Source organism: Odocoileus virginianus, chromosome 18, assembly GCF_023699985.2.
Source record: "Odocoileus virginianus isolate 20LAN1187 ecotype Illinois chromosome 18, Ovbor_1.2, whole genome shotgun sequence".
Classification (NCBI taxonomy): Eukaryota; Metazoa; Chordata; class Mammalia; order Artiodactyla; family Cervidae; genus Odocoileus; species Odocoileus virginianus.
In genome coordinates this window covers 3,358,818-3,378,471 of record NC_069691.1, presented here as the reverse complement: position 1 = coordinate 3,378,471, position 19,654 = coordinate 3,358,818, and the positions used below count along the sequence as shown (strand labels likewise).

The 19,654-nt window shown below is 51.2% G+C and overlaps 2 protein-coding genes across 9 annotated transcripts in view; one reads left to right on the top strand and one right to left on the bottom strand.

The window, feature by feature from the left end:
• RUSC2 (RUN and SH3 domain containing 2) overlaps nucleotides 1-8,919 on the top strand; it is a 60,582-nt gene extending 51,663 nt beyond the window's left edge. For 3 of the 6 annotated variants that reach the window (XM_020880470.2, XM_020880471.2, XM_020880472.2), the window contains 10 exons: nucleotides 2,847-3,509; nucleotides 3,720-3,905; nucleotides 4,067-4,207; nucleotides 5,367-5,443; nucleotides 5,650-5,824; nucleotides 5,910-6,015; nucleotides 6,684-6,730; nucleotides 7,104-7,905; nucleotides 7,999-8,136; nucleotides 8,220-8,919. In XM_020880470.2, the coding sequence (XP_020736129.2) occupies nucleotides 2,847-3,509; nucleotides 3,720-3,905; nucleotides 4,067-4,207; nucleotides 5,367-5,443; nucleotides 5,650-5,824; nucleotides 5,910-6,015; nucleotides 6,684-6,730; nucleotides 7,104-7,905; nucleotides 7,999-8,136; nucleotides 8,220-8,421 (2,537 nt within the window). In that variant the 3' untranslated portion in view covers nucleotides 8,422-8,919. The remainder of the gene's footprint in view (nucleotides 1-2,846; nucleotides 3,510-3,719; nucleotides 3,906-4,066; nucleotides 4,208-5,366; nucleotides 5,444-5,649; nucleotides 5,825-5,909; nucleotides 6,016-6,683; nucleotides 6,731-7,103; nucleotides 7,906-7,998; nucleotides 8,137-8,219) is intronic. The other 3 variants (XM_070480282.1, XM_020880476.2, XM_020880477.2) reach the window with 1 other exon arrangement.
• CIMIP2B (ciliary microtubule inner protein 2B) lies at nucleotides 8,854-19,620 on the bottom strand. Of its 3 annotated transcripts, XM_020880480.2 has the most exons (7): nucleotides 19,536-19,620; nucleotides 18,128-19,426; nucleotides 10,208-10,443; nucleotides 9,928-10,133; nucleotides 9,690-9,741; nucleotides 9,414-9,611; nucleotides 8,854-9,115 (listed from the first exon to the last, which is right to left on the bottom strand). In XM_020880480.2, exons 3-6 carry the CDS (start codon nucleotides 10,407-10,409, stop codon nucleotides 9,430-9,432), a joined length of 642 nt encoding a protein of 213 aa, XP_020736139.2. In that variant the 5' UTR covers nucleotides 10,410-10,443; nucleotides 18,128-19,426; nucleotides 19,536-19,620; the 3' UTR covers nucleotides 8,854-9,115; nucleotides 9,414-9,429. The 3 variants fall into 3 exon arrangements, with proteins under 3 accessions (XP_020736139.2, XP_020736137.2, XP_020736138.2); XM_020880478.2 differs by lacking the exons at nucleotides 18,128-19,426; nucleotides 19,536-19,620 and adding an exon at nucleotides 10,831-10,988; XM_020880479.2 differs by lacking the exons at nucleotides 18,128-19,426; nucleotides 19,536-19,620 and adding an exon at nucleotides 10,831-10,987 and having other exon boundaries at nucleotides 10,220-10,443.
• Between the last annotated feature and the right edge of the window lie 34 nt (nucleotides 19,621-19,654).

The window sequence follows — 19,654 nt, the reverse complement described above, 5'->3', positions numbered from 1 at the left end:
GAGGAGAGGCTTTAAAAGTGCTTTTGCTATCAGATAAGACTTTTCATAATAATATTAGACTTTTGTTCCATAAATCTCCAGTGACCTATCATAGGGCTTTTCTTTTTGTTCTGTACAAACTTTTTTATTTTTACTCAAAGAATGATGAATTCATGAATGGCAAAAGAAGTGAGATCTCTTTGAGATTCTGAGCAGCAGAATCAAGATTTTTAAAAGGATTTTATCAAGTCTGGAAAAACGTTTTGTTCTTTCAAGGACCAATATGAACTTTGATATGCAAGTGCTCTTCTTGATTTGGGCTATTTATTAATAATTGATTGCAAACTCAGAATGAGTCAGCAGCTAGGAAGGGCTTCTAAAAAGTTAAGATGGCTGGATTCATTTATAGACTCCAGAAGGGAGGAGTTGATGTTCCTCTCCACTCCGGTGAACCTGAGTGCCCACTTGGGATCTGGGTGCTCCGTTTTAGGAGGGCGCTGAGGGGCTGGGCCCTGTTGCCTGCAGCTAGACTTGAGGGAATGCTCTCCCTATCTCCAGGGCTTCCAAGGGCTGTCTCACCGAACAGGACAGACCTTTTCCCCTGTATTTCCAGAGGGCAGAATTGACACCCGCTCCCCACTGATAGTCACCCCTCCCCCTTCCCCAGTCTTCCTCTGCCTCAAACGTACCCTGAGAACTTAGCAGGGAGGATTTTTAAAAGAGTAGGAATAGATAGTCTAATTCAAACATACTCTATATAGCATGTACAGTAAAGCTGAGGTTGGGAGGACCTAATCTGATAGCCAGAGTCAGCTCAGGCTTGAAATTTGATACTTAAATAAGTGAGAGGATGAAGGCATTCCCAGCAGGAAAAGCAGTGTGTTTAAAGATGGGAAAGGGGTGGGAAGAGCCATGCCAATGGGGAGGGTAGCACATTTGCCACAGGTGTGGCCCCCAACCTGCCTGAGATTAGACTTAGAGCTGGTGCCCTAGGAAGTGAGCTGGTCCGTGTGAGATCTGGATGCAGTGAGACCATGCCGAGCCAAGGGGGACAGTGAGGACTCGTTCATGTCTTTTATTCAGTACCTACCAGATACCAAGGTCTATTCTAGGCACTGGGGATGCAGCAGGGAACAACTAAAAAACCCCTGCTTTTCCAGAACCCTAATAAGGAGTAATGGGCAGTAAACAAATAAGATCATTTCTGACAGTGAAAAATGGCTGAAAAGGAAATACAACGTGGGTGATGAGAGCATGCCTTGCCCAAGGCACTGGGGCAATCAGAAAAGGTCTTGAGGAGGAGGTGACACTTGAGTTGATGCCTAGCTGATTGCAGGCAGAAGGAACAGCGGTACACAAGACCCCAAGATGTTAATGAACTTGTTATGTTTAAGGACCGAAGAAGGTATGGCTGGAGCATAGTGAGCAAGGGAGATTGACAGAGGCTGTTCCCTAAGGCCTGACTGGGACTGGCAGGAGAGTATAGTCTGAAAATGTCCACTGAGAGTGGTTCTGAAACACCTGCCTTGTGGGGTTGTGGTCACCATCCCCTTAAGACTCGCAGAAGTAAATAAATGGGGAAAGACAAGGAGCAGGAAAATCCAGCCTGATACCATTTCACGTGTGGTGCGATGTGGCAGATAGAACGTTAGCCGCAAAGCCAAACTCTGACTTAGGCAGATTTCTAGCTCTGCCACATCCTAGCTGTGTGACCTTGGGCAAATGACTTGATCTCTAAATTTCCAATACCCAGGTCTTTTCACTGTGGATACTCACTCCTGCTTCGGAGCTGTTGAACCCGGGGTGCGAGTGAGCCACACCCAGGGTTTCAGGTGATGCGGGCGGTTCTAGCGCCACCTGGTGGTTATTCGGGTGTTTACAGCGCGCAGTGTTTAATTAGACCCACAACCCAAACGCAAAGACTGCCTCTGTGCAGGGCTGTGGAGTGTTTAGTTATGAGACGCATGTTCTGCGGGACGCTGCTGAAAGAACAGGAGAGGACCAGCCTTGGGAAACGCACCTCTATGTAGAAGGAGCAGATGTGGACACTGGGGTTCCAAGGCCAGGATCAGTGAAAGAGTATGACTGGGGTGGATTGCGTGACAGGAAGCTGATTCTAGCAGCAAGTAAAGAAATATTCTATTATGGTTAGATTTGATCAAGAAGGAGATATGTGGGCTCCAGTTGAGGCCAGGATGATGGGTGAAAGCTTGAAGTAAATTAACATCTTGACACTGAAAATATGTGACTGACTCCAGGGCTTTAGACCTTAGATACAAAGAAGGAAACAGCAACCCACTCCAGTATTCTTGCCTGGAGAATCCTGGTGGACAGGGGAGCCTGGCGGGCTACAGTCCTTGGGGGTCACAAAGAATCGGACATGACTAAGTGACTGACGCTTTCACTTTCACAAAGAAAATGGTGGTTCTGCCATTGGCAGAAATGGAAATCATCAGGAGAATGAATGAGGTATTTTAAATAGCAAATTTTGATTGGAAACAGAAACCTAAAGCAGAATGATCTAGAGATCAAGAGAAAGGTTGAGGCTAAAGCCATGGGTTCAGAAGTCACCTATATGACTGTCTGAACATGAACAATGCAGGGAAGAAAGTGTAAAGGGAAATATAAGAATTGCGCCTTAAGATGCACCCACATTTGAAGTCAAGAAAAAGAAGAAGGGCTGAACAGCCAAGAGACAAGTCAGTGTCATAAAAACACCAGGAGAATATGGGAGAAGCAGTGCCACCTTCCACGGAGGCAAATTACCCCTGCCCTACTCCATTCCTTCAGCCCGGGCCCGCCCCCCTCTCCCCCCCGCTGGGCATCATCTCCTGACTGTTCCTCCGCCTCCTCTCCTGTGATTTCAGTGTTTGATTCCTTCTCCATCCCTGTTGCCGCAGGGGGTGGTGCTGAGAGCCGACCGGTCCTTCGCTACAGCAAGGAGCAGAGGCCGACCACGCTGCCCATCCAGCCGTTCGTGTTCCAGCACCACTTCCCCAAGCAGCTGGCCAAGGCGCGAGCCCTGCACGGCCTTTCCCAGCTCTACAGCCTCTCGGGCTGCAGCCGCGCGCCGCAGCCTGCCCCCGCGGCTGCCCCCGCTGCCCGGGGCCCAGACCCGGCTCCTCCAGGGGAGCCGCGGGTGCCCACCCACAGGGGTGCCAGGAAAGCCGGGCCTGAGCCAGAGACCTCGCGGCCGTCACCCCTGGGCAGCTACTCCCCCATCCGGAGTACTGGCCCCTTTGGGCCCAGCACCGACTCTTCGGCCTCCACTTCGTGCTCCCCTGTCCCAGAGCAGGCCACAGCCGCAGAAAGCCCGCCTCCATGGGGCCTCTCCTGTCCTCCTGCTGTTCGGCCTGCCATCTCCCAGCAGCTGCAGAAGGAGGATCCGAAGATACTGACCTTGGCTGAGTACCGGCTCCATGGGACAGGAAGCTTGCCTCCTCTGGGCTCCTGGAGATCTAGCCTCGGCCGAGCGGAGAGCCTGGCCCGGGGAGGTGGCGAGGGCAGCATGGCTTCCAGGCCCAGTAATGGTATGCGGCTCACTGCCCACCCCCTTCCCCACCCCAGGCATCTACCTCCCCTTTGAATGATTCCTGTGCTCCGCAGGGGTCACAGGTTACAGTGTGTGCCTCTGTAGCTAATATCCCAACCCTTGGGTTTTATACAGGCCCACTGGGGGGGTATGAAATGCTGTCTCTTAACTTATTCCTGTCTCTTCTGCTAATCTCTCCTGATTTCAGCCAACCACCTATCCCCTCAAGCACTCAAGTGGCGAGAATACAGGAGGAAGAACCCTCTAGGGCCCCCTGGTTTGTCCGGGAGCCTAGACCGAAGGCCGCAGGATGCTCGGCTGGCCCGAAGGAACCCCATCTTTGAGTTCCCCGGCTCCCTCGGCGCTGCTAGCCATCTGAACTGCCGGCTGAATGGTGTGTGGGTCAGGTCTCCAGCAAACCCGGGGCAGGCTCTGCTGCAGCCAGGAGGGAGGGGGTCAATCCCAAAAGAACACATCTCAGAGGACATGAGGCACAGAACTGAGCTGCTACTCAGGAAGACAATTGCTTGGGATTGATTTTTCTCTTCTTTCCAGGTCAAGTAGTGAAGCCGTTACCGCTAACCTGCCCTGACTTCCAAGACCCTTTCTCCTTGACTGAGAAACCCCCCGCTGAGTTTTGCCTGTCCCCAGATGGCAGCTCAGAGGCTGTATCCATTGACCTGCTTCAGAAAAAAGGTGAATATCATTCCTAGCTCAAGACCGGAAATCTGCTGTCTCTACCTTTATGCCTGTGGCCTGACTATCTGGCCCTTCAAAATATTTCCCTGTCTTAGAACTCCAAGTGCTGGGAGGGAATTAGCACAAGCATTGGGGCAAGAGGCAGAAGTCAGCACCATGGATCATGAGTGTCTGCAAGCGAGCAGCAAGCATTTATCAGATGCTTAAGAATCAGCCTCCGTCTCTTCCCTCAGGGAGCTATGTGTAGGGAGGGAGACTCCTGTGTGCTAAACCAGGGGAGCTCAAGTGCTGCAGGACAAGGTAGCTTGGATAAGCATGATCATGACATCTAATCAGATAAGGACTGACAGGGAACCAGTCTATTTAGCAGAGCCATTTAAATGAGATGATCAGGAGAGGATTGAGCATAACTGTGGGCTGAAGAGAAGGAGCTTGTGAAAGGGAGAAAGATGAAGCTAAAGTCCCTTGCAGAAACAGAGCAGGGGACTCAGAGCGTCGAGAGGGAAGAACCTTAGGCAAGAAGGGGAATGGCCACCTTCCTCCAGGATGGAAAGGGAGTGAGAGCGGGCAGGTGGGAAGGACAGATGTAATGTAGTCCTGTCTTTTGGATGGAGAGGGAAGTTGAATTCATTACCAGTGGCCTCTGTTCTCTGGGTGAAGTAGAACCAAGGGCTTGAGAAGAGGGGTAAGGATTTGGCATGGCAACCTGAGAGCATAGCAGAGGGTGCTGCAAGGCATGCATCAAAGAAGTGCCCTTCCCAGGCCCTGGGTGAACAGCCCTGGACTTTCTCCAGCAGCAGCCAATAGCCTAGTTTCTCAGAGTGGAGAGGATGGAGAGTTAGACTGATCCAGGTTTGAAGTAAGAGGACAAGGAAGTGAGAACATTGAGTGTCTTAGTGGAATCATTGGGGTGGGTCTTGGCAGAGTATAAATCAGGAAGGGCTTGAGAACTGGGCAAAACCAGGAAGAAGCCAAGGCCTGTGGTGCCTATGCAGGGACAGAGAGAGAGAGAGAGAGAGAGAGAGAGAGAGAGTGTGTGTGTGTGTGTGTGTGTGTGTGCGTGTGTTTAAGCCCTTCCCTCTCCCCACTGAGGGCCCACTCCCAGCCAAGTTGCCTGGGGACTCAGGGACCTGGCCCATCAAATTCTCACTTGCAGGGCTGGTGAAGGCTGTCAACACTGCTGTGGACCTCATTGTGGCCCATTTTGGCACAAGCCGGGATCCCGGGGTGAAGGTAGGCGAGAGACTGGGGCGCTGAGCTCCGTCCTGCTGAGCCTCACCTGTCCTGTGCTACCCCCGTCCCTTGCTCTCCTTCCCCCAGAACTCAGAGTTGGGTCCTCAGGGGCGGGGACCACAGGAGAAGTACCGTGAGGACTAAGAGTCAGAGAGGACCAAGGTCAGGCTGCAAGTGATGCCCGTACTTCCCCACTGCATCCGCAGGCGAAGCTGGGGAACAGTTCTGTGAGCCCCAACGTGGGCCACCTGGTTCTGAAGTACCTGTGCCCGGCGGTGCGGGCAGTATTGGAGGACGGACTGAAGTCTTTTGTGCTGGACGTCATCATTGGGCAGCGTAAGAACACACCGTGGAGCGTGGTGGAGGCCTCCACCCAGCTAGGTCAGTGCTACTGGCAAGGGAAGAAGCCCAAGCTGAATTTTCAGGGTTCCAAAGATGGTGACCTCCAACTCTGGCTTCCTCCCAGGCCCATCCACCAAGGTCTTGCACGGCCTGTACAACAAAGTCAGCCAGTTCCCAGAGCTCACCAGTCACACCATGCGCTTCAACGCCTTCATCCTCGGCCTGCTCAAGTGAGTGTGTGGAAATCCACAGCCCACCAGCCCCCTCCCCCGGGCCCCAGCACCTCTGAAGAACCAACTCCCTAGACTGAATCAGAAAGGGTGAATCTGCAGGATCTGTGGCCAGGCTCAGGCCCACTTTCTCCCCACCTTGCTACAGCCTCTCTTCGTGGGTCACAGGTTTCCTACCAGACCCACGACTCTGATCACCAATACAGGCTTCTGCTTTTATAAGTCTATAATCTGGCTCACTTGGAAATTAATCTGGCTCTCAGTCCCTATGGGTATTGTAACCCTGAACCTCTCATTTCCAGCACTGCTTCTGAATCCTGCTTGACCCAGTCCACCTTGGCACGTATATCACAGTGTCCTTCTTTCTTGAGTATGAGCCAGGGTCATCCCCTCTGATCCTCAGCTACCCCGTCTTACTCAGTAGCTGCCCTAACTTCTTCGGTCACGGGCAAGTCAACTCCATTCTAAGAAGTGACTGGCTTGTGAATCACCCCCACCTACATCCCCTCTGAGTTTCCAGAACTGTGTAACATGAAACTAGCTTGCCATTGAAGGGAGATGTTCGCCTGTCCCTCTGCTGTGTCTGACCCCCCATATCTGTGTCCTTTGTACCTCACGATCTGGCTATAAGCCGCACGAGACTCAACTCTTCCCCTCTCTCCCTGCAGCATCCGGTCCCTGGAGTTCTGGTTTAATCACCTCTATAACCACGAAGGTAACCCTCAGAACCGTGCGCTGTCTTGCCAACTCAATACAGGCCCGTCCCGGGAGGATCAAAGTGGGGGCGGCACTGCTGTCTTTGCCGAGTCTAGAGGTGGGGAGGAGAACCACACAAGCTTTCATCTCGAGGCTTGGCCTTCTACCCGAGTCCTTTCCCAGCCTCTGCTATCTTAGAGCCTGGGAGCCAGGCAGATACTCGGGCAATCTGGAAGTCAGGGTGGCCAGGAGCCTCTCCTGAACTCCAGGTTGCTACAGTACGCAGCCCGCCCAGCAGCAAGCGACGGCTCTGCCCGCCTCGCCTTTCCGAGGCCCGCCCCAGGCCAGGCTCTGCTCCTCGCTGTGGCTCAGTCCCTCTCTCTCTCCCCTAGATATCGTCCAGACGCACTACCAGCCGTGGGGCTTCCTGAATGCAGCGCGCACGGTGTGCCCCGGCCTCTTCGAGGAGCTGCTGCTGCTGCTCCAGCCCTTGGCGCTCCTGCCCTTCAGCCTAGACCTGCTGTTCCAGCACCGGCTGCTGCAGAGCGGCCAGCAGCAGCGGCAGCACAAGGAGTTGCTGCGAGTGTCCCAAGACCTGCTGCTGTCCGCCCACTCGACCCTGCAGCTGGCCCGCTCCCGCAGCCGGGACGGCCCCGGAGATGTGGACAGGGCGGCCCCCGGGGAGCGGGTGAAGGGCGTGGGTGCCCCAGCAGGTGGAGAAGAGGAGGAGGAAGAGGAGGAGACAGAGGCGGCCGGGAGCTCGGGGCGCGGCAGGTGGGCCCGAAGTGGGCAGGCTGGCTGGTGGTACCAGCTCATGCAGAGCTCCCAGGTCTACATCGATGGCTCCAGCGAGGGCTCTAGGTTCCCCCGAGGGGGCAGCACTGGTAGCAGCAGTGAGAAAAAGAAAGGGGCAGGAGGCGTGGGGCCACCCCCCCGCGAGGGAGTCGTGGAGGGAGCGGAGGCCTGCCCTGCCCCTGAGGAGACCCTCGGCCGGGAGAAGGGCTGGCCCTTCTGGATGGGGAGCCCCCCTGATTCTGTACTGGCGGAGCTGAGGCGGAGCCGGGAGAGGGAGGGGTCCGCTGCCCCGCCAGCAGAAAATGAGGAAGGAGCGTCCGAACCTTCACCAGGGGGCATCAAGTGGGGACACCTCTTTGGGTCCCGGAAGGCTCAGCGGGAGGCCCGACCCACAAACAGGTAAGAGGAGGCCCCTGGTGGAGATGAGGGGGTGGGAGAGCCTGCTCTAAGACGGGCAGAGATGGAGCCGGAGCCCTGGCCGCTGTCCCCTAGGCTGCCCTCGGACTGGCTCAGCCTGGACAAGTCTGTGTTCCAGCTCGTGGCGCAAACAGTGGGTGCCCGCCGGGAGCCAGAGCCCAAGGACAGCCTGCAGGAGCCACCCTCTCCAGGCCTACCTTCCCAGCCTCCATGGTGAGCCGGGGAGACTGGAGGACTGGGGGGCTGAGGCTGGCTCGGGATGGGCTTTCCCTGACCTCCATTTATTGTCTCCCCAGTGAGGTGAAGGCGCTGTGCCACCATCTGGCCACAGGCCCTGGACAGCTGAGCTTCCGCAAGGGAGACACCCTGCGGGTGCTGGGGCCGGCCGGGGCAGACTGGCTGCGCTGCAGCCGCGGCCCTGACACCGGCCTGGTGCCCCTGGCCTACGTGACCCTGACCCCAACTCCAAGTCCAAGCCCTGGAAGCAGCCAGAACTGAGGCCCTGTGCATGCTGGTGGCCTCAGGGACCCTCACAGCCCCCAGGCTCATGGCCTAAGAGCGCTTCCCTGGCCGTCTGGCCTGATTACAGAGAGCAGGCTGAGAGCTGGGGGCCACAACATCCCTGTGCTCAGTATTAATCACTCCCCATTGCCTGCCCCAGTGACCTCGTCCGGACCTCCCCCAGGCGAGGAGGGAAGGGATGCAGCACTGGGCTGCCAGAGTCTCCCCAGCCAATCTGGCCAGTCCTCCCGTGGGTGCAGACAGGTACTTCCCTGTGGAGGGAGGTGACCAGAAGGCCCGCCTGCAGGGTTCCCTCGGCCAGGCAGTGAGGAGGTTGGGTGACAGTATTGGGGCCAGTTCCCTAGGCCCCCAGCTGTAAATAGGCTGTGGCCAGTGCCTGGCGGTCAAGGAGGGAGGAGGAGCCCAGGCTTCTGTTTATGTATTTATTTATTTATTTATTACACCTATTAATAAAAAAGGTGCTCGGCCTCCAAACCATTCTCTCTCTGCACTTCCTCCCACCCGCCAACCCACCTTTCTTCTTTCCCAAAGGATGGCTGGGATAGGGTGACAAGGGAAGCGGGAACGTAAATTCCAGGTACCTACACCAGGAGCTGCTTCTGGAGGGTGCTGAGAGCCAGAGCGTCCTGGGTGAGATGCCCACATGTGCGGCCGAGCTGGAACTGACACCCTGTGTGGCCGAAAGAGTCTGTCATTTGTAGCCAGAGGCACAGAAGAGTTATTCCTCAGCCAGTTACCCAGAACCTCCAAGTTATCCTCCAAACTCTGGTCCTCACTCCACACTACGAGCTTTGTCAGTTCCTTTTCTGCCCAGTGATAAAGCCGAACCTGACGATCCAAGGACCCCCCTCCCCGTATCTACTAGTTCCCATCCCCTAAACCACCTCCACCTATCACTCACTCGCACTCACACACATACACACGCAAATATCCCAGTCCCCAAAGCCTCCCTCCCGGGCCATCCTCACCTGGCGCATAGCCCCCCTATTTAGGTAAAAGGCCCAGGTGCTGAGGGTAGGTCCGGGACAGTGCCGGGAGATGCTTAGGATCCTTCTGGGACCTGCCCAGAGACTTCATCTCTCCAAACTCCTGCAGCGCCTGGTTGCTGAGCACAGGAAAGCTGGAGCCGAAGAGGAAGCGAGCACGGGGCACATAACCAGTGAAGCCTGGGGGGGGCGGGAACACTCAGTCGGTACCTTCCAGGCACATCCCCAGGCCTTTGGTCATTACCCACATCCTCTCACCTGACATGAAGAACTTGCGAGGGTCACTGTCATCCATGGAATATGGGGAAGCCTTGTGAGGAGAAATGAGAGAGGAGAAACGGGAAACAGATTCAGCCCCTGGTTTATAACCCAAGCTCTCAGGGCAGTGGGGCTGGTGGTCTGGCTCTGTGCCCGCAGCCAGCCTATGCATGGCCACACACAGGCAAGGGCTCCCCACTCCCACCGCTGGACTCTGCCTCAGCCTTCTCCATCTCACTTGTTCCGCCTCCTGCCCCAGCTCCGGCTCCTTTTCCGCCTCCGGCTTTGGCTCCTGGTCTTTCTCCACATCTTTTTCCCCCTTGGCCTCTTCGGGCAGCTCCTGACTCCCCTGTCCTTTGCTGCACTGAGTAAAGCCATTGAGAGCCTCAGCCCAGACCTGGCTGCAGTTCTTGGCAAAGATGAACTGTGCCTGTGGCACAAAACCTAGGTGGGCAGGGGGCAAGGAAGATGCATCAGCGCGCGGGGCCCATGTCCTGGGATGGGGCCCCTGTTCATACCTGCGTCCGAACCTGTGTACCCAGGGACCATGCTGGAGCTGAGCCTTTCGTGTCCGCGCCTGACAGGCAGGCTCCTCCTGCGAGGCTTGGGGGATCTTGGAGGCCGAATGGGAGGCAGAAGTGTGCGGTGGGCGGGGGGCCAGGCTAGGCCAGGAGAGCCGCGAAGTAGCTGCCCAGTCATCTGTCCATAGGTCTGGCCCATGCTGAACCGAAGTAGCGGGCAGTGTCCAGTGTACCTGTAACACAGGTTTCACCTGCTCACCTCCAGAAAGCCCTGCCTCACCATCCCCAGACAGAGACGCAGAGACCGCTGAGGCCCTGAGCATTTCTGGACTCCGCTGTGTGTGTATTTGGAGCAGGCATTTCTTAGTTCTCTGGGTTTTCAACCTTCCCCTCGGCTGTTACCCTGTTGCCATGGAGAGCACAACGCAACGCTTCACAGCAGGCCCGGTTCCTACTATTCCTTTGCTTTCCCTTTTCCATCCAACACCATAGATAACCCGTCCATAAGCCGCCCATACCACGATGTCCACTTGGCCCCCAAGGCCGAGCTGGCACACCTCAATATCCTTATTACCCCTACTCCCAGAAGCGAACGGGTATGCTCTGGGCAGAAGTCTTACCCCGGGATATAATGAGGGTTCTGGGGGTTCAGCCCTGGTATGAAGGTGCGGGCCACAGCCATGGGGACCCAGGCAGTTCCTTTTGTTTCTCTGCGAGCTCAGCCTCTGGGCTGTGTGTGCTGACTGTGTCCAGGGAGGGGAGGCCAAGCCAGCGGCAGGAGGCGGGGCTCGGAGGGGAGAGAGGGGCGGGGGCCCCGGTGTGCTGACGGCCAGGGCCTAGGCCAGCAGGCGGGGAGAGCAGAGGCTCGCTGGTCTGTCTGCTCCTGAACAAATGCGGTCCTGCCACCTGGGGGCGGGGAGAAGGCTGAGTACAGACAGCCTCCCCGCTGCAGGACCGAAGGAAGCCCTCGCGTGGGAGGCAGGGGAGCAGAACCTCACAGATCCACTGAGCCATTCCTAAGCCCCGTCTAAGCTCCTGTCTGAGGAGATGTGGGTTCTACTCTCTCTGCATCTTGGTTGAAGGTGATTTCCTAGGAAAGCCCAGAGGGGAGGTGATGGGGGAAAAGGAACCAAGACACCTCTAAGCAGTGACATTGTTTATTTTAATAATAGAACTTGACGAGAATTACTACTATAATCCACATCATCATCCACTCAACAAATATGCCCTGCTCGGCCGGGCACACACCACAATGGCAGAAAGCGCAGAGGAGCAGGAGTCAGAACGGCTAAGCTCTGTGAGACTATGGGCAAGTCATCCAGTATCTCTGAAGCCTCCTATCCTCATTTATAAAATGCAGGTCCTACTGCTCACCCTGCCACTGTTGCGAGCCTCAGATTAATGTATACAAATACGCTTTGTAGCAACAAAGGCCATGAAGCCAGAGGGGCGGGGTAGCGGAAAGGGCATGGGTGTGAGATCAGGCAGCCATGAGCTCCTAGTAGTCAGCGGCCTTGAGCTGTAAGCAGGTGGCTCCCTCTGAACCTAAAATCCCTAAACCCTTAACTGGAAAGTTAAAATAGCCCAGCCTAAAAAGATGCTGTTAAGAATACAGTCAGTCACCGCAGCACTGTTGACAACAGCCAGGACATGGAAGCAACCTAGATGCCCATCAGCAGACGAATGGATGAGGAAGCTGTGGTACATATACACCATGGAATATTACTCAGCCATCAAAAAGAATGCATTTGAATCAGTTCTAATGAGGTGGATGAAACTGCAGCCTATTACACAGAGTGAAGTCAGTCAGAAAGAAAAACACCAATACAGTATACTAACACATATATATGGAATTTAGAAAGATGGTAATGACCCTATATGCGAGACAGCAAAAGAGACACAGATGTAAAGAACAGTCTTTTGGACTCTGGGAGAAGGTGAGGGTGGGATGATTTGAGAGCATAGCATTGAAACATGTATATTATCATATGTGAAACAGATCACCAGTCCAGGTTGGATGCATGAGGCAGGGTGCTCAGGGCCGGTGCACTGGGATGACCCAGAGGGATGGGATGGGGAGGGAGGTGGGAGGGGGGCTCAGGATGGGGAACACATGCACACCCATGGCTGATTCATGTCAATGTATGGCAAAAACCACTATAATATTATAAAGTAATTAGCCTCCAATTAAATTAATTTTAAAAAAAAGAATACAGTCAGATAGTGTGGGTGAAAAGACTTACCCCAGCACCTGGCACACAGCTACTAAAGCTTCATTTCATTTCCAATTGTTTAGTATTATCTCTAAACTTCTAATACAAAGGGGAGACCAGTGAATGGTTAGTAAATTCAGTGGATACAGGTTTTCTCAATGTGGGAGTTCAGGGGAAGGAGATATGAAGGTAATGTTAAAACTAGGAGGCAAATCAGAGTTTGTTACGAAAACCATTCAGATTCTAAGAGAAGTACAGACCAAGAAAAAGAGATCTGGAGGATGCTACTACCTCTCCAGAAGGCAGAGCCTCTGCCCTCCTCCCCTCCCCCCAAATGCCTGTGCCGGGGCTCACCAAGCATGTGTCACTGACTCCTTGATTGCACAAGAGCACTGGCCACCGAAGAACAAATTTCATGTGCTTCACTGTTCTGCCAAGGACAACCTCGGTATGTGTCATGAGAGCTAGAATTGTGGGGGGCGTGGCTCACAGGAACTATGCTAGAGTGAGGGGGGAGCCTAGAATAGCAGAAGTATGTCAAGGCTCACAACCTGGATTCTGTAACAGACACTGTTGGTTGCAGACTTCATACCTATTCCCTACCCCCATCTCCCTTCTTCCTAACAGCACTTCAATTTTGTTCTGCTAAGCTTTCAGGAGCTTCAGGGAAGCTCGGAACCAGCCATAGGAAAGAGTCTTGATTAGTCTAAGCCCATCATAGTGGTCCCGTTCCCCTTGCCGATGACTGGTTAGGTGTGGGCTTGTGGCAATCTGGACAATATGAGGGCAAGTCTGCTGGGATGAAGGAGTGTCCTAGGGAAAGTTTCTTTGCTCTTAAAAAAGATGCACAATAAATTAGAGAAAGAGAGATGGGCAAAAAGGAATGTCTTTTCCTGTCTCGAGAAATTCTGTGAATGTGAGGTTGGAACTTTGACAGGAATCATAAATCTTGTGGAAAGCTAAGCTAACCTCCAGACAAAGCCTTAATCCATCCAGGGTGGGTGGTAGAATAGAAAGGCCTGGATCCTTGATACTAATGTAGAGTCTCGGAATTAACCAACCTTCTTATGAAATGATTTCATTATTGTTAAGGCCACTTCTAAGTTTTCTTTTACTTAAGAGGCAAATATAATATATCATAATATAAAAGTAAAACAAAACAAAAACACTAGTTCAAATCCTAGTCACTAGACATACAGACCCTGGCTAAATTCATCTCATCAGACCTCAGTATTCTCATCTATACAATGGTAAGCTAATGTTACTACCTCATTGAGTAGGATAAGGTAGATGAGATGATGCGTAATGAAGACGAATCAGCAAAAGAGCCCCAGAAGGAGCCAATAAAATAGGAGAATCAAAAAACTAAAGGAAGGGGAATTCCCTGGTGGTCCAGTGATTAGGATTCTGAGCTCTCACTGCTAAGGGCTTGGGTTTGATCCCTGGTTGGGGGGCTAAGATCATGCAAGTGCCCCCCCATTCCCACACAAAAAAAGAAACTAAATGAAGAAAGTAATTCAAGATGTAATAATGGTATTATGGATACATAGAAAATTACCTTGGAAGATAATACTAATGAAGTGTCATAATGCCTACAATGTATTTTCAAATGGTACAAAAAAATTATACTAAATAGTACAGTGTAACCATACTATATCAAATACCACACCATACAATATTATATCAGAGAGAAACAGAACAAACCTAACAAAATTATAACTGTTGAATTGAGGTGAGGGCACACAGTTGTTCGGACTTCCCTGGTGGCTCAGCGGTAAAGAACCCACTTGCAATGCAGAAGTTGTAGGAGACGCAGGTTCGATCCCTGGGTTGGGAAGATCCCCTGGAGGAGGGCATGGCAACCCACTCCAGTGTTCTTGCCTGGAGAATCCCATGGACAGAGGAGCCTGGCGGGCCACAGTCCACGGGGTTGCAAAGAGTCAGACACGACTGAAGCCACTTAGCCTGCACATACAGATGTTTGTTGTGTATCCCTTCAACTTTTCTGCATGTTTGGAATTTTTTCAAAATAAAGAGATAGTGGAGGGGACTGTTTTAAAAGGAATAGGATATGAATATATTCATTTAACTGCCCTTCCTAAGGTCACACAAAAATTACCCATATTGAGGTTTCTAAATACCATTTCCAATGAAAAGGAATCATGAATCTTTGGAAAAAATAACTGATAGCAGCTCCAGTCTAGCAATTCACAAAATGAGCCCAGAACATTTTTTTATATCAAAGAGCAAGAATCCTTAAGAGTCATGTCAAAAGGACTCAGAAGCCAACTTGAATGTGTCCAGTGGCCAAAATAGGACAATTGAAAAATCAAAAACTTTTTTTAATTGCCAGTGATTAAGACACATCATATATGTATTAAATTATGAGTTTATGATGGTACTAGAAAAAAAACACCTCATTGGTCACTGTTGGAGAATGCTACAGAACCGACTCACTACTTTAAAAGCTGGTAAAATAAAAGGGAAACAAGCTTTTTTTTTTTTTTTTGCCTTTCCCATATGAATATGTGTCTGAGTAACAGTTAGTTTAATGAGGAAGAGTTCTCAATCAGGAACAATTTTGCCCCCAGGGGGACAATGTCTAAATGACATTTTAGTCATCACAACTGGAGGAACCTCAGTGGGTTGAGGCCAGGGATGCTGCTAGACATCCCTACAGTGCACCAGGACAGCCTCCTCCTATAAAGAACCTCTCCAGTCCAAAATGTCAATGACAGCAATTTTCCTCCAATTAAAAAATAAACTAATTTTTAAAAATATCAATAGTGCCACGTTTGAGAAACCCTGGTCCAGATAATAAGCATGATTGGTTATTAACGTCACAAAGACCACCACTGTATACATGTGTCTGCTTAGTCACTCAGTCAAGTCTGTCTCTTTGTGACCCATTGGACTGTAGTCTGCCAGGCTCCTCTGTCCTTGGGATTCTCCAAGCAAGAATACTGGAGTGGGTTGCCATGCCCTCCTCCAGGGGATCTTCCCAAACCAGAGATCGAGCCCAGGTCTCCCACATTGCAGGCAATTCTGTACCATCTGAGCCGCTAGGGAAGTCCACCACTGTATATACCTCATAAAAGTGTTAAAACCACCTACAAGTTAGTTTTGCCAAAATAATAAAATAGAAATCTAATTGTCTCTACAACTTTACTGGAAATACAGGGGACTGAAGAACATGCTAAAAGCTTAGCAAAATTCAGATTCTGAGAAACTCTATAAGGACAAATGACCCGGTTTCTTTAAAAAACAAAACAAAATGGAGGAGGGGAGATAATAGATGGAGTTAAAGGTTTAAGAGACATCAGCCTCAAAGAATGGACCTTATTTAGATTTTGATTCAAATTAACAATTTGGGGAACTTCCCTGGTGGTCCAGTGGCTAAGACTGCACTTCCAATGCAGGGGGCCCAAGTCTGATCCCTAGTCAAGGAACTAGATTCCACATGCTACAACTAAAGATACTGCACACCTCAGTGAAGATTGAAGATCCTGAGTGCCACTGCTAAGATCTGGCACAGCCAAATAAATATTTTTTTAAAATAATTTTTAAAAACTAAATAATGGGGGAAATATGAAAAGCTAGATGCTGGATGGTGTTAATTTTTTTTAAGTATGACTTGGTACTGTGATTTTGTTTTAAGGAAAAATCCTTATCTTTTAGAGGTAACACACCGAAATATTTATTGATGAAATGACATTATATGCACCAAATAACTAGGTGGGAGAGAAAAGCAGTAGTATAGATAAAACAAGATTGTCCATGAACTGATTACTTGAGAATCACTGGCATAGAAGGTACAAAAGAGCGGATATTTTCACTTCTACCCAGTCACTTACGGCAACATTATAACTGAGGCATGGGTAAGTGATTTTGAACAATGGTTCGCCAACAAAATGGTCTTACCCAAGGTAAATAAGGGTTCATTGTTCTATTTCTTCTTCTTGTTTTCACTTTTGAATTTTCTACCTTAAAAAGTTTGAAAAACAACAACAAAAGGATCTTTTAGCAGCCTAACTCAAGGAACATTTCAAGCTCATCTTAGCACACCTCTCTGCACTATTTAATACTGTTCATTATTCCACTTTTCCTAAACTCTCCATTCCTTGGATTCCACTTGCTACCATTTGTTAAATCATTGGCAGTGAAAAGTATTCAGATATTTAGGTGAATACACAGATATAGTGCTAGTTCAGTCACAGACTGGAGTGCATATTATAATGTAAATATATGTCAGCACTATTCTAAACAGCTTTATTATGACTTTAATTAAATAAAAAAGGCAAAATGTGTATGTGTATACCCTATGTGTACTTCTTAAAATAGGTAAAGGTCCTGACCCTTTTATACAGAAGTTTGAAATTGAAGGTGGCTCAGACGGTAAAGAATTCGCCTGCAATATGGGAGACCTGGGTTTGATCCCTAGGTTAGGAAGATCCCCTGGAGAAGGGACAGCTACCCACTCCAGTATTCTGGCCTGGAGAATTCTATGGACAGAGGATCCTGGCAGGGTAAAGTCCACGGGGTCGCAAAGAGTTGGACACAAGCAACTTTCACTTTCACTAGAATTTGAAATTACATTATAAACACTTATACTTTATTCTAAATAAATCATTTTATGCACTCTCAAAAAAATTCTCTTCCTACATTTCAGCATGTTTCTTCTGTTTCCTTCACGGACTTCTCTTCATCCACCTACACATTATTACTACTGGTGTTCCCTAGAAGTTCAGTATCAGCCTACTACTTCCTCCCTACTGGGATAATGGCATCCACATTCATAGTTTTCTTTTCCATCATAGGACCCCTTTGTTTATGACAATTACCTACCGCCCCCCAACCTGTCCTCCACCTGGATTCTTTATCTCAGTTGATACTCCGTCATCTAAGCAAGAAACTTTATTTATTTATTTTTTAGCAAGAAACTTTAAAATTATCCTGGTTGATGCTCTTTGCCTCCTCAGGACTGACTGAATTTGGATGCTGGTCAGTCAGCAAGCTTTCCCATTCTAGCTGAATGTTTCTGCCTCCCCTTTCCTATCATCCCTATCCTAGTTCAGTGCCTCAGCCTCTCCTCAATGAAGCATCATCAGCGCTGCCTTGTTCATCAGTCTTCCTGCCTCCATACAACCACTACAATAATCTGTCTAAATGGGCAACCTGGCTCCTACGCTTGGAATTACTGTTACCAACTACGGATATTCTCAAACTTGGATAAAGGGTCAGACACAAGTAGATTAAAATATTATATTGCTTAAACAAAAGGAAGCATAAATTCCTAGTGTTTATTGGGCTTCCCTGGCGGCTCAGATGGTAAAGAAGTTGCTTGCAATACTGAGACCCGGGTTCCATCCCTGGGTTGGGAAAATCCCCTGAAGAAGGGAGTGGCAACCCGCTCCAGTATTCTTGCCTGGAGAATTCCATGGACAGAGGAGCCTGTCGGGCGGGCTACAGCCCATGGGGTCACAAAGAGTGGGACACGACTGAGTGACACTTTCACTTTTCACAGATCTTAAACAACTACAGAAAGCAAACTTACAAAAGAAATACTGTAGATGTTAACATTTAATGTGGCAAATGAGCTTGTTTTGCTGAGACAGAATTGCCTCTGGAGGAATGAAGATGATGCACACGGCCTGTCTACACCGGCAGTGGAAGGACTGTGAATCACTCTGGCTCTTTCTCCTACCTTGTGCGGAAACGTCCCTTGTACCGAGACCTTCGCTCGACCCTCCTGCACTGTTCATAATTTAAGACTGCTTTATTCTTTTCTCATTAGCTCTTGACAATTAAGTAGTACGAGGCTCTCACTCCATAAATATGGGATAAGACTCTGTTAGAAGGTAGTCACCCACACGGATGCGGACTGTGCAATTAATTTTCTTCTTAGCTTATCACAGAAATAAAAATGGTACTTTAGAGTTTCTGAAAAGAATTCAGACTCGCTCCCTCAGTCGCTCTGTCGCAGACTTTCGCCGCAGGCCCGCAGCCTCCGCTCCTGCCCGCCTCCACTCCGCCGCTAGGTGGCAAGCGGCTCACCGACGCCCCCCAACGCTCTTCCCAGACCTGTCACCGGGATCGTGTGACGTCACCCATCCCAGGCGATGATTGGCTATACCGCCGAGGACAGGGGGCGGAGCCAGCGGAGAAGAGAAAGCGTTGGGTACGGCGAGCGCAGCGGTCCTGAGGCGGTGCGCGCGCACTCGAGACCTCGCGCCGCTCTAGCGGCCGCTGGCAGAACTTCCGCCCGCCCGGGCCGGCAGACCCGATTCCTACGTAATGGGGGCGGTACCTATCTAGAGGGGTCACTCTGACTCGGGCCACCCTGAGGGGAGGGGTCAGGTCGAGAGGAGGGGTCACAATGGCTGGTGGAGTCACTCTGAGAGGTGGGGTCTCGCTGGGCAGAAGGAACACACCAAGGAGGGTTGTCACTCTGAGGGGTTCTGGTACCCACTGGCGTTGGTTGACGGTGTCATACTGAGAGGTCTCACGGAGAGAAGTCCCCGAAGAGTTCCTTGAGGGGCGGGGTTTTGCTAAGGGGTGGGATCTTGCGCTTAGAGGGGCGTCCCTACAGGTGGAGTCCTCTCTTTTGAGAGAGAGGGGCTTTCGGACGAAATAATAAAAGGAATGTGCAGGCTGGGTTGTCGCTTGACGAGGCTCTGGAATCTGAACTTTATTCGAGGGAGGCGGGATGCATGAGGAGTCGGGGCCACACTTGGAATGGACTGGCCTAGGGCTCGCTGCAGTCTCGGGGCATCACCACCCCCCGAGAAGTTAGAAAGTGTCAGGGAGTCCGGAGGTTTAAGGTGTAAAGGTCGAGACCTGGGAAATGGGCAGGCTGGGCCAGGGCGGAGGCTGGGAAGGAAGGTAGGTTGCTAGGCTGCCTCCGATTGTGGCTGGGCCAGAAGGATCCATTTTTCAGCCCTGCGAGTCCTCTGAGCCCGGGAATCGCGCGGCTCCGTGAGCCGAGTTGTCAACTGCCAGTGACCTGAAGGAGGGAGAGGAGAAAGGACTCCCAGGGCAGTTAAAAGACACTTGAACTGCGCGTACGCACAATCAGCCCTTAATTCCCTTCAGTTATTCAGCTCAGGCCTGACCTCATTTGACCCCGACGCCCCAGACCCACTCGCCTAGGACACAGTGGCTTCCGGTTGCGGGGTGCGCACCTGAGGGGGCGTGGCCGCTGCCCGGCGGCCAGGCTCGAAGGAGTTAATCA